This window comes from Zophobas morio, unplaced genomic scaffold (assembly GCF_036711695.1).
Source record: "Zophobas morio isolate AGI-343-1 ecotype UQ-CSIRO unplaced genomic scaffold, CSIRO_AGI_Zmor_V1 ptg000021l, whole genome shotgun sequence".
Taxonomy (NCBI): Eukaryota; Metazoa; Arthropoda; class Insecta; order Coleoptera; family Tenebrionidae; genus Zophobas; species Zophobas morio.
Window position 1 is genome coordinate 13601848 of NW_026972126.1, and position 24958 is coordinate 13626805.

At 30.0% G+C, this 24958-nt stretch overlaps 1 protein-coding gene across 1 annotated transcript in view; it reads right to left on the reverse strand.

Annotated features, from left to right (window-relative positions):
• LOC135132336 (reversion-inducing cysteine-rich protein with Kazal motifs) overlaps positions 1–24958 on the reverse strand; it is a 137793-nt gene that overhangs the window by 105028 nt on the left and 7807 nt on the right. Inside the window, exon 2 of the mRNA XM_064060406.1 lies at positions 17837–17889. Within this exon, the coding sequence (XP_063916476.1) occupies positions 17837–17889 (53 nt within the window). The remainder of the gene's footprint in view (positions 1–17836; positions 17890–24958) is intronic.

Consider the following 24958-nt stretch of genomic DNA (forward strand, 5'->3'; position numbering starts at 1 on the left):
AAATAAAAAATTGAAGAAATGAAAAATTGAAAAGTCATGAAACTGAAAAATCTAAAATTGAAAAAAGGAAAAATTTGGAAAAATAAAGAAAATAAAAAATCGAAATGAAAAATTATAAATACAAAGATTAAAGTGACGAAAAATTTAATCTTCGAAGAATTGAAATATTAAAAATTGAAAACTGGTGAAAATTTAAATTGAAAAAATCGCAGAATCTAAAAATTGAAATATCCAGAAGTTGGAAAATTGAAAAAGTGAAAAATTCAAAAATAAAGGATTGCATATCGAAAAATCGGAAAAATTGAAATTGAAAAAAAAATTATAAAAGGCGAACATTGAAAAATTGTATAAATTAAGAAAATTAAAAACCGAAACGAAAAACTGCAAATTGAAAATTTGAAGAAATGAAAAATTAAAAGATCTAAAAATTGAAGAATTACATACTTAAGTAACGAAAAACTGAAGATATTAAAATTAAAGAATAGAAAATTTTAAAATTGAAACGCTGAAAAATCAAATACATGATTGAAAAAATAAAGGAAATAAAAAACTGAAACGAGAATGTGCAAATCGAAAAACTGAATAATTAAAAATTGAAAAATTCAAAAGTTGGAAAATTGAAAAACTGAAAAATTTAAACTAAACAGCTCGAAAAATTGCAAATCGAAAAACTAAGGAAAACAAAAAATGAAGAATTGAAAAATTCTTGTCAAAAATGCTGCGGGAGTGTTATTTATGCCACTGATTTTTACTTTAATAGAGGTTATTAGGAAACAAAAATCGCAAATAATTTTCAGAGAAACGGGACTTGTTGGTCTGCACTTCAGGAGCAAGGAAGGTTCTTATGATTACACATTTCTTTAAATAGTTTCTATAACAAGGTCAACGAAAGTATAAAGCCTAGACTAAGTACCGTCTTAACAATGAGATTAAATTCTTGTACAATTTGAACTCAAAATGACTGAAATTCCTCCTCGCCTCCACATTTAAATAAACCCTCAATCAACGCCTCTCAGTAATTTCATCGTTCCTTCGTTAGCAAGTCAAGACCAAAGTCACTTTCGATTTTAGGTCGACTGCAAACGGAGAAGGATCGCATGGCATAGCCTCAGCTTTCAGCCGTCGTAGCAGCGCTAATAAATCATGTCAGTTCCTCCAACCCCCCACACGGGAAAACGCAAGGTGCATTTTTGCATCGAGTAAATGACAATCTCTTATTCTGCTAACATACATCACCGGAACCCTTCTGAGCCGAGCCAGCGCCATACATCCGGTCACGTTAGGCGAACGTTTAGCAAACTCGCAATTACAAGTACGTTGTGGGTGGTAATTGTTTAATAATTTATCGACGTAATACCTCTTCATAACTAGCTGGTAGAGCATTTGCAATTTTAATATTTAATTATGCGAGCCGAGGAGGGCCGGCATTGTTTCGATCGGAATTAATAAGAACTTTATTACCGGCCGAGCCGATGTTCGATCCAATCCACAATGGTTCATTAAAAATTCCACGAGTTTCTGGGGATAGTGTCGCCGAAACAGACCTGAATGCGTTATTGTGTATTAGAGTTGTCGTGTACCGTACGGTTTTTTCATTCATTTAAAGTAAAAGTTGGCCGAAGGTTATTTCGACACCCCTTAAGTACAATTCAATAAATTTTGCTTTAATGACAATATGTTTTACAATTTTATCGAACAAGGTTTTTTTTAAATTCATCAGCAATTCATATTTAATTACCCATAATCCGCCACTGTCTATGGTTCGAACGCACTATGTTACGAAAATACACTTGTTGGTCAGGAGTGCACTTGTCACTAAAACGGACACGTACACTGTAATACTAATAATAAAAGACTGAGTTGTACGTTCCTTAAATTTAATCTATAAAAAAATATAGATAATAAGGTTCACAGTTTAAGTTTTTTTTTTATCTGAACCTTATTATCTATATTTTTATCTATAGAAACCACCCAGTCAGCGCTTCGAACAAGACAACTGTATATAAAAAAGTGATAATACAATTTGGATTTTTTTGCGAAAATTTAGATGTCTAGAGGAAACTTTTGTAGGGGCATATTACTGTAAAACATTTAAATCATTTTAACATGGACTATTATACAAAAAATTTTGACATATAAATGGTCCCAGAACAACAATTTGTTTAAATTCTGAATATGGCCATATTTCATATAGCCGATTCTTAAAAAACGATAGGAGTTTTCGAAAAACTGAAGTCGAAAATAACTTTTGGATGTCAAAATCAAAAAATGCTCAAGAAAAGATCAAAAATGTCGTCCCCTTGAACCAAATTTTTGTATTAAACAATTGATACCTTAGAAAAATGGCCTAAGCACCCCCAAAAAAGTCTGCGAACTAGCTCTTGACGAGCTTAGCCGAAAAATATTGTCGGCTTATGGCCTCGGACTAAGATTGGCAAATTATTTGAAAATCAAATTTGAAAAAAAAAAACACAAAAATCAATTGACCTTCCATTAAGCTATTCTGGAAAATTACTGCGAGTTTTCGAAATAATAAGGCCGAAAGTAATTTCTCGACGTCGAAACCTATAAAAAAAATCTCTTTGGGTGTTTTTCGAAAGTGCGCGAGAAAAGATAAAAAATATCGTACCCCTCATATCAACATTTTGCATTAAAAAGAAATGTATCTTTCAGAAAAATTAACGAAGCACCCACAAAATATTTTGTGAGACCTAAATGTGCCCATATTTTGCATAGGCGCTTCTTAAAAAACGATAGGAATTTTCGAAAAGTTGAAGCCGAAAATAACATTCAGATATCGAAATCTACAAAAAGTCTTTATTGGTACACAGTGCTCGGGAGAAGGTCAAAAATGTCATATCGCTGATATCAAAATTTTGTATTAACAAATTGACCTGTTAGAAAAATGGTCTAAGCATCCTCAAAAAATTGTGGGATGTAGGTAAATCTTGACAAGCTTATTCAAAAAACATTGCGTGCTTATGGTGTTGAACCAAGTTTTGCGGAATATTCGATTTGAAAATCAAATTTTTAAAAATAATCCAAAAATTAACATTTCATTGGGCGATTTTGGAAAAATAGTAGGAGTTTTTGAAAAACTGTAGCCTTCCAGATGTCAAAATCTACAAAAAAATCTGTTTAGGTATTTTTCGAAAATACCCAGGAAAATATCAAAAATGTCGTACACCTTAAATCAAAATTTTATATTAAAAAATTGACTAAAAGTTTCTTTAATGTTGATGTCGACGAGTTTATTCGAAAAATATTGTGTGCTTGTGGCCTCGAACCAAGATTTGCGGAATATTAGATTTGAAAATCAAAGATAAAAAATATCATAGCCCTCATATTAAAAATTACCTTCCAGAAAAATTGCCAAAGTATTCACAAAATATTCTGCGATATAAATCTCAACGGGCTGATTCGAAAAACAGTCCTAGATCCAGATTTTCCTAATTTTTAATTTGAATTTTTTTTTAATTCCAAATGTGGCCATATTTTATATAAGCGATTCTTATAAAACAGATAGGAGTTTTTGGAAAACTGAAGCCGAAAATAACTTCCGGATGTTGAAATCCACAAAAAATCACTTTTAGAATTTTTCACAATCGCTCGAAAAAAGATAAAAAATGTCGTATTCCTTAGATCAAAATTTTGCATTAAAAAATTCACCTCTTAAAAATGGCCTAAGCATCCCCAAAAAGATCTTGGATATAGGTACATCTTGACCACCTTATTCGAAAAACATTGTGTGCTTATTGGGTCGGACCAAGTTTTGCGAAATATTAGATTTGAAAATCAAATTCTTTAAAAAATCCAAAATTTGACATTTTATTAAACTATTTGGACAAATAGTAAGAGTTTTCAAAGAAATGAGGCAGAAAGTAATTTGTCGTTTCCCAAATTTATCAAAGAAGATCTGTGGGGATGTTTTGAACGTGCTCGGGAAAACATCAAAAATGTCATACACCTCATATCAAAATTTTGTATTAAAAAAATTAATCTTTCAGAAAAATTTCAGAAGCATTCACAAAATATTCTGTGATATTCATCTCAAGGAGCTGATTTGAAAAAGAGCGCGTTTGTGGTCCTAGACCAAGATTTTCCAAATATTGGGTTTGAAATTATATTTTTTTTTTAAATCTAAATGTGGCGCCATATTTTATATAAACGATTGTTATAAAACCGGTAGGAGTTTTTGGAAAACTGAAGCCGAAAATAACTTCCGGATGTTGAAATCCACAAAAAATCTCTTTAATATTTTTTCAAAAGTGCTCGGGAGAAGATTAAAAATATCGTACTCCTTAAATCAAAATTTTGTATTAAAAAATTGACCTTTTAAAAATAGGGCAAACGTCTTCAAAAAAATCTTGGATATAGGTACATTTTGACCAGCTTGTTCGAAAAACATTGTGTGCTTATTGAGTCGGACCAAGTTTTGCGAAATATTAGATTTGAAAATCAAATTCTTTAAAAAATCCAAAATTTGACAATTTGTTAAACTATTTTGGACAAATAGTGTTTTCAAAGAAATGAGGCAGAAAGTAATTTATCGTTTCCCAAATTTATCAAAAAAGATCTGTAGGTATGTTTTGCAAATGCTCGGGAAAACATCAGAAAATGTAATACATCTCACATCAAAATTTTATATTAAAAAAATTAATCTTTCAGAAAAACTGCTGCAGCATCCACAAAATATTCTGCGATATAAATCTCTCAACGGGTTGATTCGAAAAACAACGAGTTTATGGCCCTAGACCAAGATTTTCGAAATATTGGGTTTGATTTTTTTTATCCTAAATGTGGCCATTATTATATATTTATATAAGCGACTCTTATAAAACCGGTAGGCGTTTTTGGAAAACTGAAGTCGAAAATAACTTCCGGATGTTGAAATTCACAATAAATCTCTTTATGAATTTTTCAAAGTGGCTCGGGAAAAGATCAAAAATGTCGTATTCCTTAAATCAAAATTTTGTATTAAAAAAATCACCTCTTAAAAAATGACTTAAGCATCCTCGAAAAACTCTTGGATGTCAGTAGATCTTGACCAGCTTATTCGAAAAACATTGTGTGCTTATTGTGTCGGACCAAGTTTTGCGAAATTTTAGAATTAAAAATCCAATTTTTTGAAAAATCCAAAATTTCATTGGGTGATTCTGGAAAAATACGGTGAGTTTTCGAAGAAATGCGGCCGGAAGTAATTTATTGACGATGTCTTTGGGATTTCTCAAAAATGCTCTAGAAAATGTCAAAATTGTTGTACTCCACATATCAAAATTTTGTATTAAAAAAAAGTATCTTCCAGAAAAATTGCCTAAGCATCTACAAAAAAATCTGAGACATAAATTTCGACGAGTTGATTGTAAAAACATAGCGCGTTTAAAATCTCTTGAAGTGTTTTTCGAACCTCCTCGGAAAAATATCAAAAATTAGAAGTTTTCGGAAAATTGAAGGCGGTTACAACTTCAGGATGTCGAAATCTAAAAAAATCTGTTTGGATATTTTTTGAAAGTGCTCGGGAAAAGTTCCAAAATGTCACAACCTTTGTATCAAAATTTTGTATTAAAAAACTGACCTCCTAGAAAAATTGTCTAAGAAAAAAAATGTAGATTTTTTGACGAGCTTATTCGAAACACATTTCGAGCTGAGGGTCTCGGATCAAAATTTGCGAAATATTCAATTTGAACATCAATTTAAAAAAAGGGACATTTCATTAAACTACTCTGGAAAAATAATACAAGTTCTCGAATAAATAAGGACGAAAGTAATTTCGCAACGTCGAAATCTAAAAAAAAATCTTGGTATTCAAAAATGCCATACCCCTCACATTAAAATTTTGTATTAAAAAAATTAATCTTCCAGCAAAATTGCGTAAGCAAGTATCCAAATGACATTCTACGATAGAAATCACGTCGAGCTGATTCTAAAAAAACAGCGCGTTAATGATCCCAGACCAAGATTTTCGAAATATTGAATTTGATTTTTTAATCCTAAATGTGAACACATTTCATATAGACAGTTCTTAAAAAACGATAGAAGTTTTCGGAAAATTAAGGGCGATTATAACTTCCGGATCGCGAAATATACAAAAAAATTTCTTTAGGTATTTTTCGAAAGTGCTCTGAAAAATATCAAAAATGGCGTAGCTTTTAAATAAAAATTTTATATTAAAAGATTAACTTCTTGAAAAACTGCCTCATCATCCACAAAAATTCTAATATGTTTACTCGAAAAACATTGCGTGCCTATGGTTTCGGACTAAGATTGGCGAAATATTCGATTTGAAAATTTAATTTAAAAAAATAATTAAAAAATTGATTCGAATAAATAAGGCCGAAATTAATTTCCCGACGTCGAAATGTAAAAATCTCTTTAGCTACTTTTCGAAGGTGCTGGAGAAAAAATCAAAAATGTCATAGCCCTCACCCAAAATTTTGTATTAAAAGAATTAATCTTCCAGAAAAATTACGTAAGCAAGCATCCACATGAAACTCTGTGATGGAAATCTCGACGAGCTGACTCTAAAAAAATAGCGCGTTTATGATCCCAGACCAAGATTTTCGAAATATTGTGTTTTTTTTTATAAATAAATATGGCCATATATCATATAGACGCTTCTTAAAAAACGAGAAGAGTTTTCAAAAATTGAAGCTGAAAATGACTTCCGGATGTCAAAATTTACAAAAAAAACTCTTTAGGTAGTTTTTGAAATTGCTTGGAAAAAATCAAAAATATCGTATTAAAATTTTGTATTAAAAAATTGAGCTCTTAAAAAATAGCCTAAGCATACTCAAAAAAATCTTGGATGAAGGTAGATCTTGACAAGCTTATTCGAAAAACCTTGCGTGCTTATTGTGTTGGACCTAGTTTTTCGAAATAATCGATTTGAAAATCAAAATTTTTTAAAATCCAAAAATTGACATTGCATTGGGCGATGCCTGAAAAACAGCAGGAATTTTCGAAAAAAGGAAGCCAAAAGTAATTTATCGACGTCGGAATCGATAGAAAATCTCTTTGGGGTATATTATAAATTTGAATTATTGAAAAATAAATTGTTGATTTTAAACCACGCCGATTTTTATTCACGGATCAACGTAACGACCAAGATTTTGTAAATATGCATTTGGTTTGAATTTTTTTTTAATCCTGAGTATGGTCATATTTCTCATGGACAACTTCTCAATAACGGTAGTCTGATAAGTTTTCGAAAAATTGTTTATGAACCCAGATCAAGATTTTCGAAATATTGGGTATGATTTTTTTTATCCTGAATATGGCCATACCTCATATAAGCGATTTTTAAAAATCGATAGGAGTTTCCGAAAAATTGAAGCTGAAAATAACTTTCGGATGTCAAAATTTGCAAAAAATCTCTTTAAAAGTCAAAAATGTCGTATCCCTTTAATCAAAATTTTGTATTAAATTGACCTCTTAAAAAATGGCTTATACATCCTCAAAAAAATCTTGAAAATATGTATATCTTGCCGAGTTTGTTCGAAAAATATTGCATGCTTATTGTGTTGGATCAACTTTTGCGAAATATTCAATTTGAAAATCAAATCTTTCTAAAAAATTCAAAAATTGACATTTCATTTGACGATTCTGGAAAAATAGTAGAAGTTTTCGAAGAAATGAGGCCTAAAGTAATTTATTGACGTCGACATCTATAGAAAATCTCTGGGTATTTCTTGAAAAAAGGTTAAAATTGTCAGACCCGAAAATTTTGTATTTAAAAAAAAACATTTTCCAGAAAAATTACCTAAGCATCCGCAAAAAAAACTGATATAAATCTCGACGAGCTAATTGTGAAAACAAAGCGCGTTTAAGGTAATAGACCATGATTTTCGAAATATTGTGTGTGAAAATATATTTTTTAATCCCAAATATGGCCATATAGCTGATTCTTAATAAACTATTGGATTTTTTGAAAAACTGAAGCCGAAAATAACTTCCGAATGTCAAAATCTACAAAAAATCTCTTTAAGTACTTCTCAAAAGTGCTCGAGAAAAGATAAAAATTATTATAAGTACTCCTAATATAAAAATTTTGTATAAAAAAAATTAATCTTTCAAAAAATTGCCTAAGCATCTGAATGAAATTCTATTATATAAATCTCGACGAGTTGATTCTAAAAGATTTTCAAAACATTGCGTTTGAATTTTTTCTTTTTTAATCTTAAATATGGTCATATTTCATATAGGAAATACCTAAAGAAAGTGGAATATCAAAATCTACAAAAATCTCTTTAGGTATTTTGCGAAAGTGGTCGGGAATAGACCAAAATGTGGTATCTCTTAAATCAAAAATTTTGTATTAAAAAAATGGCCTAAGCATCCTCAAAAAAAATCTTGGATGTAGGTAGATCTTGACGAACTTATTCGAAAAATACTGAGTGCTTATTGTGTTGGACCAAGTTTTGCGAAATGTTCGATTTGAGTGTTAAATTAAAAAAAAAAATCCAAAAATGGACATTTCATTGCATGATTCTGGAAAAATAGTAGGAGTTTTCGAAGGTTTCGAACCAGATTTCAACAGGTCGAAATTTTCATAATTAGACCTTTGAAAAAGTTGTCTAAAAAATAAAAAAAATGTGACATAAATTTCGACGTTCTGATTCCAAAAAAATATCGTGTTTATGATCCCGGAGCAAAATTTTACAAATAGTCGGTTTAAATTCAATTTTTTTCTTACATACTATAAATTGCCATATTTCACTGGGCGATTTTGGAAAAATGGTAGGAGTTTTTGAACAAATGAGGTCGAAAACTAATTAATTTCCGAAGGTAATGGAAAAAAGGTCGAAATTTCCATAATTTTCATTAAAGAATTGAGTTTTTAAAACAGTTGTCCGAAAATCGCCCCCGCTGTTGATTGGAATGATTAGCTAAATTTTGGTCAGCGTTTTACCATCTGCATGATTTTTCCAATAGGTATACATACAAAATTTGACAACAATCGGTCTAGTAGTTTCGACGATTATCTGACTAGGATTCATGAAATATCGAGAAAACATGAAAGTAGGCATTCGTCGGATGGACCCTATCACAATACTTCCTTAGTTTACGTTCGAGAAGTAAAAATCATGAAATTAAATAAACAACTCCCGAGAATTTTGAAAGAATACCCGCAAATTACAAAAAAATCAAGTTAAAATCAAAAACTATTTGATGTAAAAAAAGAAAATCTCTTGCTCTTTTTTCTATAATTTTAAAATATTCTGTTTTTTCATAACTTTAAGTCATAACAAACAAATTGGTAAAATTATACAATATCTCCTCCTAAAAACACATAAAGACGGCTTATTAATTTAGAGATATTTTAGGTTTTAAATATAATAAAACCGTTTGTAAATCTAGATTTATGTGTTTTTTGTCATTTTATGATCTGGACCTTTAAATCAACAATCATTTTTAGCAAAACAAGGCTGCGTTAAAGATTACAACATAACAATATGCTAATTTAACCCCTCTAAAAGATCGATGACGTCACTTCTAAAAATTATCAAATAAGTATTTACTAAAAAAAAATCATTGTCCTATAATAATACTGCAAAGAAGACGAATATGTAAACCGGTTTCTCTCAGAAGCAAACTAAATCGTAGAAACCATATCACACAAACTTTGTCGAATTTGCGTAAAATTAAACAATACATCCATAAACATAACACGGTAGAGAAGTTTTCAAACAGACCATGCCACTTGTTCTAGAGAACGTTAACAACCGATAAACCGATAAACTAACAAGCTGAAACAACACGCTTCAAACAAAACTAACTCAAGTAACAAAAAACGAATCTGATTGATATAAACTTAGCCGGTTCATTAAACTGTGTTAGCCAAAAGTAGCACCACAATAAAACCAGTGCCTACCTAAACTGCATTTTTATAACCCGTATGGTGGCCGCCTTTGCACTGAATTAATTAGTACAAGGCAACAAAAGAATGCAATAAAACGCATTATTAAAGTCAGTGTTACAATTATAATACACTTAAGGCGTAATTTATGGTAAATTTATGCAGCAGCGCCACTAAAAAATTAATTAGTTTCAATAAATTAAATTAAATAAATATGTAACAAGGGATTTTACTGAAGTAGTGTAAACAAGTCACCCCCGCATAACTAGCAAACAGTAATTGGTTTAATGAAGTAGTCAGACCGTGACGTCATAAAACACAGTGAAGGCCCCAAGTCAGACCTCTGCAGTAAACCGCATTAAGCGGACCTCTGACGATAAGAGGTTATCAAACCAAACCGTAAGCATAAATTACAGATATGGATAAACATGTTTGAGCACAAAGATAAATAATAATTAGTAGAATCAAGAGAAAACAATTTAACACTGCCGTTCTAATCTCTGTTCAAATATTAGTCCACGACCAGTGAGTGTGGTACGGATAAAGACGTTAGTGAGCTTAGAAGGAAGTTTCTGGTTTATTTTACAAACAGATGGGTGTCGGCAATTATCGCTGCGTTGGTTTTTATCTTTCCAGCGTGGCTAAATTATGATAGTGAAATGCCACGGTGCAAGGTTTTGCTTGTTTGAATGCGGTTTAGGTTGTCTAGGCTGATACTAAACATTTTATTGGCGTAATAAATTGAAATATCGTGAAACGAAAAGCGATAAAAGTATGGAGAATAGTGGTGGCGCTGCTCGAAAATGGACTGTGGAATTTCAAGCGAGATTTGCATTTTTGTAGACTTTCTGATACACAGATGTCAAAACCGTGCACAATTTTACAAGATTTTTTATTAAAAAAATATTTTTGTTAGTATTTCTAAAGAATTCCCATTAACGTCTTTATCTGCATTTTTTGCCTATTTAAATGAAACTATACAGAGTTCAAACTGCTGATAATGGATGATTATTCATTTCCTGCGGACTCCGGAAGAAACGTTTTTGCGTAGTGAGATTCATTTAGGTCTCCAATCTAACTATTTACGATTCTACTGGATGTTTCACTTATTTTTTTCGTTGCGTAATTTTAACATTTTAATGAATGAAAAATTGCACGCTACTACAAGTTATTTATACAGTGATTAAACTTGTATCGTTTTATTTCTAGAACAGAACACTTGGATTTTACAACTAGGTACTTCAGATCCGGATTTAAGTACTTTTTTATTTCAGGATTGTTGAGATTTATTTTAGTACTTGTTGCGTTAATAATGAAACTGTAACTCTTCCATTAAATAAAATTTTATATGTATTTTTGAATTCAAAAACTTTTAAAAGTTCAGAGGAATCGTAAAATATATCGGGAGTACTATTTGACAAAAATAACGAAAACAACGTTGCAGAAACTTACCACCCTATTAGTTAATTTTATGTATCTTTCAAAACAAGATAGTGATCCTCACGTCGGAGCGATTAACCTTCACGTGTAACTGTATGGTAAGAGGGTTCATTAGATATAAATCGCATTATAAACTCAGCTTTATGGAGGACAATATTGAAAGAACCACAACTGATAAATGATAACGTACATTATGTTAATTCAAGCGTAGTTACTTACATAAACTGCAACTTAACACGATGGGTTATGAAGGGTTACCCTCATGGGACCAACAGATAATATTCTAAACTACATACACCTCTTTTTGTGGTTTATGAATCCGCTTTGATTTTTTTACACTAATCATCCAAAGTTTCGCAAAAAATGCAAATTGTATAACAACTTTTTTATGTTTTCTTGATGTTTACTGACCCCTTGGGTACGAAAAAACATGGCTCCCGTTTCCGGCCGTCCGTCTGTCTGTCTGTCCGCTTTTTATTAGACAGATAATATCCGAAATTGCCGGCCCGATTGTTGTCGAATTTTGTTTTTCAATGGTAAAAACGAATCAAAATTTGCCTGATCATCCCCACCAACAATGGAATGACGTCATGTCCAATTTTACAATAGTCACTTTTATTTCAGATATAGGCTTTCGGAGAAATAACTTAAAATTGAATAACATTTTTTCAATTTTTTGGCTTTCCGATTTTTGATTTCTCAATTTCTGGATTTTTTGATTACTTCAATTTTTCTATATTTCAGTTGTCGATTGAATTGCTCGATTTTTGAAATTTAGGAATTTTCAGTTGTACGATTTTTCTTTCTTGATTTTTCAGTTTTTCGATTTTCAAATTTTTGCAATTTTTGGTGGTTTTAAATTTTTCAACTTTTTATGATTCTAAATTTTCAATTTTCCAATTTTTCGTTATTTCAGTTTTGGGATTTTTCAATTTGTCAATTTTTCAATTCCTCGATTTCTCAATTCTCCGATATTTCAGTTTTACGATTTTTCAATTTTTCGATTCTTAAATTATTCGATTTTTCAATTTTTCAACTTTCGGCGTTTTTAATTTTTGGATTTTCGATTTTTCAATTTCTAGTTGAATCGATTTTTGATTTTTCGACTTTTGATTTTTCGTCTTTTCTATTTCTCAAATTTTCGATATACATTAAAATTTTAGGGTTTTTCAATTTTGGAACTTTTCAATGCTTCGATTTTGAAAATTTTCAGTTTTTCAATATTTCTTTTTCGCCTTCTCGTTTTTAGATTTACCGATTTTTTAATTTTTCGGAATTAGTTTTTCAGTTTTTCCACTGCTCGACTCTAGATCTTTTAATGTTTCAATTTTTCGATTTTTCAAATTTTTCAATTTTTGGCGTTTCGAAATTTTTGGATTTTTAGATTTCTCAATTTTTGCATTTTTAGATTTCTCAATTTCTCGATTGATCGATTTTTTAATTTTCGGATTTCTCGATTTCCTAATTTTTCCATTTCTCAAATTTTCAATCTGTAAGTTTTGGGATTTTTCAATTTTACGATTTTAAAATTTTTACATTTTTCGACTTTCTGTTTTTTTGATTTTTTAGTTATTCGATTTTTCAAAATGTTGCGACTTTTTAAATCTTACATTCTTCGATTTTTCAATTTTTTGATTTTTTGATTCGTTGATGTTTTATTTTTCTAAATTTTCAATTTTTCGAATTTTTAAATTTTAAACTTTTCACTTTTTTGTTGTTTCGATTTCTCAATCCTTCGATTTTTTGCCTTCTCGTTTTTAGCTTTTTCAGTTTTTCGATTTATCGGTTTTTTGTAGCTTAAATTTTTCAGTTTTGAATTTTTCCATTTTTCGATTTTGGATTACATATTTCGCTTTTTCGACATCTCGACTTCTCGACGTTTTGATTTCGTGATTTTTCAATTTTTCGATTTCTCAATTTTCCGATATTTCAGTTTTATGATTTTTCTTTTTTAATTCTTCAAGTTTTCAATATTTAAATATTTCAATTTTTAGAGCTTTCAACTTTTTCAACTTTTTGTGCGTCTGAATTTTCGATTTGCCAATTTTTCAGTTTTTGGCAATTTTTTAATTTTCCAACTTTTCGATTTTTCGTCTTTCCAATTTATCAACTTCTCAAATTTTCAATGTTTACATTTTGGGATTTTTCAATATTTCGATTTTTGTTATTTTCTACTTATTCGACTTTTCAAAATTTTGTGACTTTTTAAATCTTACATTTTTCGATATTTAAATTTTTTCATTTTTGGATTTGTTGATGTTTTGATTTCTCAATTTTCTAAATTTTCAAATTTTCGAATTTTTAAATTTTAGATTTTTAACTTTTTTGTTGTTTCGATTTCTCAATCTATATCTATCTATTTTTTGGTTTTTCAATTTTTCGGAATTAATTTTTCAGTTTTTCGATTTGTGGGCTTTTTTAAGTTTAAATTTTTCAATTTTTCGATCTCTCGACTTTTCGACTTTGTGAATTTCGATTTTAGACAATTTTGATTTTTCAATTTTCGATTGGTCGATCTTTCGTTTTTGACTTTTCCCCTTTTTCGATTTTGGACTATTTCAATTTCTCAATTTTTCGATTTTTCGATCTTTTGATGTTTCCATTTCGCGATTTTCCAATTTCTCGATTTCTCAGTTTCTGGATTTTCATCATTTCGATTTTCCAAATTTTCGATTTTTCGACATTTTTGTGGCTCGATTTTTAAAAATTTTCGACTTTGCTTTATTTGGATAGCTCGATTTTTCAAGTTTTTGTTTTCTTAGTTTTTCAACATTTCAGTTTTGGGAATTTTTCAATTTTTCGAGTTTTCAATTTTTCTATATTTTCATTTTTCGATTTATTGTTTTTATGTTTTCATTGCTTGGTCTTTCCATTTTCCAAATTTTTAAATTTTTGATTTTTCACTTTTTTGGATTTTTCGCCTTTTCGTTTTTCGATGCCGTTTCCATCTGTCTGTCTGTCTGTTTGTCGAGTGTCTGTATCTAGTTTTATAAGACGAGTAACCTTTGAAACTACTGGACCAATTGCTGTCAAATTTTGTATGTGTATTATGAATATCATGTAAACGTTAAATGTAATTTTTGAAAAATTAGTCATCAGTATTTGCTAAGATAAAACTAATTTCGGCAATGACATATGTACCTCCTAAAACAAGATAGGGTGCGTGGGCGGTACTAGTAGCTTCCAAGATAAAGCTGATTTTGGCAAATGAGAAAAATATAACATATTGACCTAGATTTTCAAAATATGCAGTTTTAAAGTCGAATTTTTAAAATATCTCAAGAATTACATTTTCTTTGTTTTGACGATTCTAGAAAAATTATTTAAATTTTCGCAGAAAAGAATCCGAAAAACACTTGAAGAAGTCGAAATCAGCAAAATGAACCTTCTGTAATTTTCAAAAATACTCGGGAAAATGTCAAAAATTTCATAGAGGAGGGTGGATTTTGAAAAGTTGAATTTTTCGAAAAATTTGCCCAAAAAATCCGGGAAATATTCGATTTCAAACTCAAATTTTTAAAATATCTTAAAAAACGTAATATTTCATTTTGACAATTCTGGAAGAATAGTTGAAATTTTAGACGACATGTAAAGCCAAAAAACACTAAACGATGTCGAAATTTGGAAAAGGAGCTCTTTCGGTAATTTTCGAAGCTACTAAGAGGAACGTCAAAAATTTCATAGGTACTGGAGACTATTGAAAAGTTGAACTTTTAGAAGAAGTGACTAAAAATCCACAAAAAAATCTGAGACATAGATTTTGGGAAGTCGAATCGAAAAATATAGCATGTTGACGACCCCGAACCCAGATTTTCAAAATATGCAGTTTCAAAGTCGAATTTTTAGAATATCTCAAGAATTATATATTTTTTATTTTGACGATTCTAGAAAAATTATTTAAATTTTCGCAGAAAAGAATCCGAAAAACACTTGAAGAAGTCGAAATCAGCAAAATGAACATTCTGTAATTTTCAAAAACACTCGGGAAAATGTCAAAAATTTCATACAAGAGGGTAGATTTTGAAAAGCTGAATTTTTCGAAAAATTTGCCCAAAAAATCCGGGAAATATTCGATTTCAAACTCAAATTTTTAAAATATCTCAAAAAAACGTAATATTTCATTTTGACAATTCTGGAAGAATAGTTGAAATTTTAGACGACATGTAAAGCCAAAATACACTAAAGGATGTCGAAATTTGGAAAAGGAGCTCTTTCGGTAATTTTCGAAGCTACTAGGAGGAACGTCAAAAATTTCATAGGTATTGGAGAGTATTGAAAAATTGAACTTTTAGAAGAATTGACTAAAAATCCACAAAAAAATCTGAGACATAGATTTTGGGAAGTCGAATCGAAAAATATAGCATATTGACGACCCCGAACCAAGATTTTCAAAATAGCCAGTTTCAAAGTCGAATTTTTAAAATATCCAAAGAATTATATTTTCTTTATTTTGACGATTCTAGAAAAATTATTTAAATTTTCGTATAAAAGAATCCGAAAAACACTTGAAGAAGTGGAAATCAGCATAATGAACCTCCTGTAATTTTCAAAAACACTCGGGAAAATGTCAAAAATTTCATACAGGAGGGTAGATTTTGAAAAGTTGAATTTTTCGAAAAATTTGCCCAAAAAATCCGGGAAATATTCGATTTCAAACTCAAATTTTTAAAATATCTTAAAAAACGTAATATTTCATTTTGACAATTCTGGAAGAACAGTTGAAATTGGAGACATGTAAAGCCAAAAAACACTTAAGGATGTCGAAATTTGGAAAAGGAGCTCTTTCAGCAATTTTCGAAGCTACTCGGAGGAACTTAAAAAATTTCATAGGTATTGAAGTGTATTGAAAAATCGAACTTTTAGAAGAATTGACTAAAAATCCACAAAAAAATCTGAGACATAGATTTAGGGAAGTCGAATCGAAAAATATAACATGTTGACGACCCCGAACCAAGATTTTCAAAATATGCAGTTTCAAAGTCGAATTTTTAAAATATCTAAAGAATTATATTTTCTTTATTTTGACGATTCTAGAAAAATTAATTAAATTTTCGCAGAAAAGAATCCGAAAAACACTTGAAGAGGTCGAAATCAGCAAAATGAACTCCTTCTGTAATTTTCAAAAACTCTCGGGAAAATGTCAAAAATTTCATGCAGGAGGGTAGATTTTGAAAAGTTAAATTTTTCGAAAAGTTTGCTCAAAAAATCCGGGAAATATTCGATTTCAAACTCAAATTTTTAAAATATCTTAAAAAATGTAATATTTCATTTTGACAATTCTGGAAGAATAGTTGAAATTTTAGACGACATGTAAAGCCAAAAAACACTTAAGAATGAAGAAATTTGGAAAAGGAACTCTTTTGGTAATTTTCGAAGCTACTAGGAGGAACGTCAAATTTTCGGGTACTGGAGGGTATTGCAAAATTGAACTTTCAGGAAAATTGACTAAAAATCCACAAAAAATCTGAAACATGATTTTGGGAAGTCGATTCGAAAAATATAGCATGTCGACGATCTCGAACCAAGATTTTCAAAAGAAGCAATTTCAAATTCGGGTTTTTAGAATATCTCAAGAATTATAATTTTTCATTTCGACGATTCTGGAAAAATGGTTGAAATTTTTGCAGAAATGAATCATAATTATTGAAAATACTTACTCGGCAAAATGTCAAAACTTTCATACAGGAAAAATTGAGCTTTTGGGAAAATTATAAAAATTCTGGGGTATGGATTTCGACAAGCTGATTGAAAAATGTAGCGTGTTTACTGAAATTGAAACATTCGGTTTGAAAATATATATTTTTTTTAATCCTGAAAATTGAATAACACAGGTAGTCTAAACCAGGTTACTAGCTCCTGAGTAACTTCTAGTAGTATATGGTGAGGATTCTGGCTCACTTTGAGCTCAACCCTAACCTATCCTAACCTCACCTGACCTACCTTAATCCAATTTTTGTATGATTTTAATAATAATAATTAATGAGGTATCGCGCATAGCGACTCAGCGTGTACACTTTACAGCAAACAAAGGTTGTCTAAACCGACTAACCTAGCGTCTTAAAGGTCAAGTTGAAGTGGAATGAATGCTTCGTTACATAATTTATTCCTAAGCTTTTTTCCAGAACATGTTCGAAGCTTTTAACATATCAGGATATTGAAGACGTCCTTGCCAACTCAAATTGAGCCAAAACCACGCACAGTTAATCAAAACTGGCTTTAAAGCTTGCAAAGTTTTTGTGCAAATCAAGCGTCCCATTAATTTAAGTTCTGTTATTTCGCACCGATCGCGCCTTGTCCAAAACCAGTTGCGTTTTGTTTTCGCATTAACGAGCTTAACTTCGACTAAATCTCAGCTCGCGAGGCGATGTCGAGTCGAAAAAAGTCGAGTCCGGTGTTTGTTCTGGTTGATGACATTCATTTCGGCGTACAAGCTCGTCAATCGCGTTCCAGAGGTGCACCTCGATAAAAGCAATTCCTCTCGAAACCCGTCCCATTCAATTTGCATAGTCCATTTCCACCCAAAAATGAAGATTGACTCACCTTCTCGCACACACTTCTGCAGGAGCCCGTGGTATGCGAACAGCACATTAAATCTGCAACACATAAAACCGTCTCAGCAAAAAAGCTCACATTTGTCACATCAATCATCAACTTATAATTGAGTTGTTTTTTGACAGGCGAGTCGTGGCGGAATAAATCAACCATTCGAAAACAAATTGCAAAATTCGGAAAAAACGAGCAAAAGCGCTCGAGCAAATTAAATTGCGTCAATAAATTGTGAATGCGCGATGGCATATTAATAATTTGCATATTCCTGCGATCGGAAAGGTTAACTAACAAGTTGTCGGGCCGGGGGCTTATTTATGCCCATAATGGCCTGTCAATCACTGTTTTCTTCTTTCGCCAAATTGGCCAGCTGGAGTAAGTTATCACTGAGAGCAAAACGTGACTGGATGAATGATGGGCTTCTGTCGACGAAAGTGAAACTATAAAATAGAACAAACGATCGGAGGCGATTGTTTGAGCGACATTTATTGGCATTCCGGGGCTCCAGCACGCGGAAAGGTTCACGTGAGCTTATTACCATAATAAATTATTAAACTTATTATTCCGTACCGGAATGTAATTGGAAAAAAGTAAAACGATCACGTAACCAAGGTCGACTTTTAACAGAAATTAATCAGGTGTCTACAGACAGCTTTACATCTTGCTTGCAACATTCTTTGGATTTTTAACGCGGATGCAAGAGGTTGCCGTTTATCTTGAGCGGGACGAACGGCAGCTGTGGAGAATACAGACTGTGGACGCCAAATTCGGAAGCGTTTTTGCGTAACGGAACCCAAAAATTATGCACGGACAGGACCGGATTTACCAGCGTGGAGCCCCATGTACGGATACGCTAAAAGGTCATTGTAAAATTTACTTACTCTCCGACCAAGTTTAAATTTTTTTGTAGTAAAGCGTTTTCTTAGTCATCGTACCTTTTTTAATATTTTTATTTGACCATTTTTTGCTTCACCTGCGATACATACAAGTATCGTAACCGACTACTTTTACGTTTTGTCGACGTTTCATGACCCCTAGAACACGAAAAATAGGTCGCCCGTTTTCATTTGCCTGTCGCCTGTCTGTCTGTTTGTATATCTGTCTGTGTCGATTTTTATTAGACACATATTTCCGAAACTACGACTGTTGTTAAATTTTTTATGTATTCCTATAGATTTGCAAAAAAATCAAATTTGCAAGATTAAATATTAGAATCTTTTAAAAAAGCTGGATTTGTTGTACTGTGCTTCACGGGCGCGGGAAACAACCTTTAACCGATTTTTTAAATTGTAGATTTTTCGATTTTACGAATTTTAGATTTTTTTTATTTTTAGATTTTTCTATTTCTCGATTTTTCACTTCTTCGATTTTTCTATTGTCAATTTTTCCAATTTTTAAGTTTTAGATAATTTTTAATTTTTTGAATTTTAAAATTTTAGATTTTTCGAGTTCTCAATTTTGAGGTTTTTAATTTTTTCAATTGTTAAAATTTTTCAGTTTTTCGATTTTTCAATTTTTCAATTTCCCAGTTTTTTGATTTTTCCATTTTCCCATTTTCGATTTATATATTTTATTTAAATTAATTTTTTTTTAATTTTTCGATTTTGCACTATTTTAATTTCTCGATCTTTCGATTTTTCGACTTCTAGAATTGTTGATTTCTCAATTTCTCGACCTTTTTGTTTCGATTTCTTGATGTATCAATTTTTCAAGAATTCATTTTGGGGACTTTTCAATTCTCGATTTCCCGTCTTTTTGATTTTTCAATTTTTTTGGGTTTTCAGTTGTTCGATTTCTTAAATTTTTTGACGTTTCCATTTTCCGCTTTTAAATTTTTTTTTATATTTCAATTTTCCGACTTTTCGATTTCTGGATTTTTCAAGTTTTCGGTTTCTCAATTTTGCAACATTTTCAGTTTTTCGATATTTTAATTTTTTTAATAAATAGGTTTTTCGATTTTTTGATGTTTGGATTGCTCGATCATTGCATTCTTCGGATTTCGATTTTTCGGTTTTTCAACTTTTCGATTTTAAAAATTCTTGATTTTTCATTTCTTCGGTTTCTAAATTTTTAAGTTTTTCAATTTTTTAATTTTATGATTCTCGATTTATTAAAATTTCGATGTTTCGATTGTACAATTTCCCAATTTTTCGGTTTTTCCCAAATCCGGATTTCGATGTATCAATTTTTTTTTATTTTAAATTTTTTACAAAAAATTAGATTTTGGGCTATTTTAACTTCTCGATTTTTCAATTTTTCGACTTCTAGAATTATCGATTTCTCAATTTCTCGATCTTTCAATGATTCGATTTTTCGATGTTTAAATTTTTCCATTTTTCGAGATTTAGTTTGGGGGTTTTTCAATTTCTCCATTTCTCGTTTTTCTGATATTTTAGTTTGGGGGGTTTTAAATTTCTCAATTTCTCGTTTTTTTGATGTTTCAGTTTATTTGGGTTTTCAGTTATCCGATTTCTTAAATTTATTGACGTTTCGATTTCCCAATTTTTAAATTTTTAATATTTCAATTTTTCGACTTTTCGATTTGTCAATTCTGCAGAATTTTTAAATTTTCGATATTTTAATTTTCGGATTTTTTTTTTTAATAATTAGATTTTTCGATTCTTTGATGTTTCGATTACCCGATCTTTTCATTCTTCGGCTTGCGATTTTTTGGGTTTTAAAAATTCTTGTTTTTTCAAATTTTCGATTTTTGAAATTCCTGAATTTTCATTTTTTCGATTTCTGGATCTTTCAATTTTTCAGTTTTCGATCTTTTAAAGTTTCTAATTTTTGATTCTGGATTTATTGAAATTTCGATGTTTCGACTGTACAATTTCCCGATTTTTCGGTTTATCCATTTTCCTTTTTCGATTTATCGATTTTCTAAAATTTTAAATTTTTTACTTATTGATTTTTCAATTTTTGGCTATTTTAATTTCTCGATTTTTCGACTTCTAGAATTGTCCATTTCTCAATTTGTCGTTCTTTTTATGATTTGATTTCTCGATGTTTCAATTTTTCAATTTTTCGAGAATTCAGTTTAAGGAAATTTTCAATTTCTAGGGTTTCAAGTTTTCGATTTTTCAATTTTTCTACATTTTCAATTTTTCGATGTATTAAATAAATACGTTTTCGACTTTTTGATATTTCAACTGCTCGATTTATCGATTTTCAGGATTTCGAATTTTCGGTTTTTCAATTTTTTGAATTTTTGATTTTTCAAATTTTCCATTTTTAAACTCCTTGATTTTCCAATGTTTCGGTTTTTAAAATTCGCAATTTTTCGACCGTCCCTTGTTTGAATTTTTCGATTTCCCGATTTTTCAATCTTCTGATTCTTCAATTTTTCGATATTTTAATTTTTGGATTTTTTAAATTTTAAATTTCTCGATTTCTCGATTTTTTATTTCTACGATTTTTCTATTATCAATTTTTTCAATTTTTAAATTTTGGATTTTCTAAACTTTCGATTTTTAATTTTTTCACTTTTTCCAGTTTTTCAACTTTTCAATTCTCGATTTATAAAGATTTCGATGTTTCGATTGTTCCATTCTCCGATTTTTGATTTATCGATTTTTTTTTTTAATTTAAATTTTTCAAAAATTAACTTGGACGGTTTCAATTCCTCGATTTTTAGATTTTTCAAATTCTAGAATTTTCGATTTCTCAGTTTCTCGCTTTTATGTTTCGATTTCTAGATGTTTCAATTTTTCGACGCTTCGATTTTTCAATTTTCCAGAATTCAGTTTGGAAATTTTTCAATATCTCGATTGAAACATCGAAAAACTGGAAAATCAAAAACACGAAATTTTCATTTTCTCGATTTTTCAATTTTTCAATTGTTCAACTCTTCAATTTTCCAATGTTTCAACTTTTCAATTTTTCGATCTTAGATTAATCTAGATTTCGATGTTTCGATTATTCAATTTCCCGATTTTTCGATTTATCCATTTTCCGATTTTTCATTTATCGATTTTTTTCATTTTAAATTTTTCAAAAATTAATTTGGGCTGTTTCAATATCTCGATTTTTCGATTTTTCAACTTCTAGGATAATCGATTTCTCATTTTCTCGCTCTTGTATGTTTCGATTTCTAGATGTTTCAATTTTTCGATGTTTCGATTTTCCAATTTTCGAGAATTCAGTTTGGGGATTTTTCAATATCTCGATTGAAACATCGAAAAACTGAAAAATCAAAATCACGAAATTTTCCAATGTTTCAACTTTTCAATTTTTCGATTCTTGGATTATTCGAGATTTCGATGTTTCTATTATTCAATTTTTCTTTTTTCCTTTTTCCGATTTTTCATTTATCGATTTTTTTATTTTAAATTTTTCAAAAATTAATTTGGACTGTTTCAATTTCCGGATTTCTCATTTTCTCGCTCTTTTATGTTCCGATTTCTAAATGTTTCAATTTTTCGATGTGTCGATTTTCCAATTTTCGAGAATTCAGTTTGGAGATTTTTCAATATCTCGATTGAAACATCGAAAAACTGAAAAATCAAAAACACGAAATATTGATTTTTCAGTTTTTCAATGTTTCAATTTTTCAATTGTTCAATTCTTCAATTTTCCAATGTTTCAATTTTCAATTTTTCAATTCTTGGATTAATCGAGATTTCGATGTTTCTATTATTCAATTTCCCGATTTTTCGATTTTCCGATTTTTCATTGATCGATTTTTTTTATTTTAAATTTTTCAAAAATTAATTTGGACTGTTCCAATTCCTGGATTTTTAGATTTTTCGACGTCTAGAATTTTCTATTTCTCAGTTTCTCGATCTTTTTATGTTTCGACTTCTAGATGTTTCAATTTTCGAGAATTCAGTTTGGAGATTTTTCAATTGAAACATCAAAAAACTGAAAAATCAAAAAATACGAAATTTTAATTTTTCAATTCTTCAATGTTTCAGTTTCTCAATTGTTCAATTCTTTAATTTTCCAATGTCTCAATTTTTCAATTTTTCGATTCTTGATTAATCAAAATTTCGATGTTTCTGTTATTCAATTTCTCGATTTTTCCATTTTCCAATTTTCGATTTATCGATTTTTTAAAATTTTAAATTTTTCAGTTATTCGATTTTTTAATTTTTGAGTTTTTCAATTTTTCGATTCTCGATTTATCGAGATTTCAATGATTCGATTGTTCAATTTCCTGATTTTCCATTCTCCGACTTTTGATTTATCGATTTTTTTTTAATTCAAAATGTTTCAATTTTGGACTGTTTTAATTTCCCGATTTTCCGATTTTTCGACTTCTAGAATTGTCGATTTCTCATTTTCTCCATCTTTTTCTGTTTCGTTGTCTCGGAAGTTTAATTTTTCGATTTCTCGGTTTTTAGAATCTTCGACTTTTGGCATTTTCGATTTTCCAATTTTTCAATGTTTTGATGTTTCGATTTGTCAATTTTGTGAGAGTATAGTTTGGAGATTTTTCAATTTCTCGATTTCTCGTTTTTTCTTATTTTTCAGTTTCAGTTTTCAGTTCGATGTCTTAAACTTTTTGATATTTCGATTTCCGGATTTTTAATTTTTTTAAGGTGTATGCTAATTTTCCGACTTTTCGATTTCTCGATTTCTTAATTTTTAGACATTTTTAATTTTGCGATATTTTTATTTTTGAATATTTGGTTTTTTAGATTTTTAAAATTCTTGATTTTTCAATTTTTCGGTTTTTAAAATATTTTGATTTCTCCTTCAAAAACGAAATATCAGATATTTAAAAAAACGAAAATTACATTACATGCCTAACTTCGATTGTTTATGTTTATGCATCGCAAGAATGCGACGAGAGTGCTCTTCGTATAAAATGAGATGATGCAATTTTAAAATCTCAAGGCGGATTCATAAACTACAAGTACAAGAGTATGTAATTTTATTTTCGCACTCTTGGACTCATAAAACATCGAGAAAACGTGAAGCTAAAATTCTAACGCGATTTGTAAAGCATTCACACATGTTGAAACGTCACAAAAATGTGCTAAATCTGTTCGGTGTTGCGGGGATAATAACTAACACGTCTGAAAAAAATGGATGCTGTATTATTTTCGACTCAAATTATTTGGACCTCATTAAAACAACCGAATTTTGTAAAAACAAAGCAAAAAAAAAACATTCAGTGCCATTGTTTCGTCCCTATGTATTTAACCATCATGACTAATGACGACATTCTCCTCGCTTTTGGGCGGTGTCGATAATGGCTGGCCATTCTTTCGCTACATGTGAACTTGATAAATTGGTCTCACTTAAAATGACAGCAAACAATAAGCAAAGATATTTATGGCTTTAGAAATAAGAACGTTAGCACAATAAATATATAGACCGTGGCGGTTTTGAAACTTTAAATTTAGAAACTTGCTATGATTAAGTTATTTCTAGTTCTTCAGTATCACGTGTGGAACAAATCACATCAAAATTTTATGCTAGCATATTTTACGATGTTGAAATCAATCAATAGCCAGTTATTAACACAAAGTTTTAACTTATTTAAAGTTTTATTAGGCATAGGCACTAAAGTTTTAACTGTCAATAAAATTTTTATTAGAAATTTTCTTTCAACCGTTAGTTCACAGAGAGTTAATTTTGCAAAATTCTTGGACTTTATTACACGAGAGTGTAAAAGGATTTTCGAAACCAGAAACTTTTATCTCTAGTGGATGGTATCAGTTAATATATGTAATTCTTACTCAATAATGCGTTCCATGTTTCCGAGTCATGCGTGATCATAAATTATTTTTAATTGCACTTTAATTAATTTTATGCAAACGGATTGATTAGGCTTGAAATGTTTCCATTCATAGATAACAAAAAAATAAAATCTTAATATTCACTAAAACTAAAAATAAGACATAAATTATCATTAATACTTGTTTCTAAACAGCAATAAATTTAACTTTTTAATAAAAATTAATTACTCGTTTATTAAAAACAACCGCCTCTAAGCAAAGCCGTCTAAAAATACTTCTCGATAAAAGTTCGAAGGAAGCCATAATGGTAAATTTTCAACGCTACTAGCGTCGATAAAGAATTGGGGTGATCAGCTCAGAAACAATTAAAAATTAACCGTCCTTTATCGACCCTTCCTGAACCATTCGACCAGATTTTATATTAAAC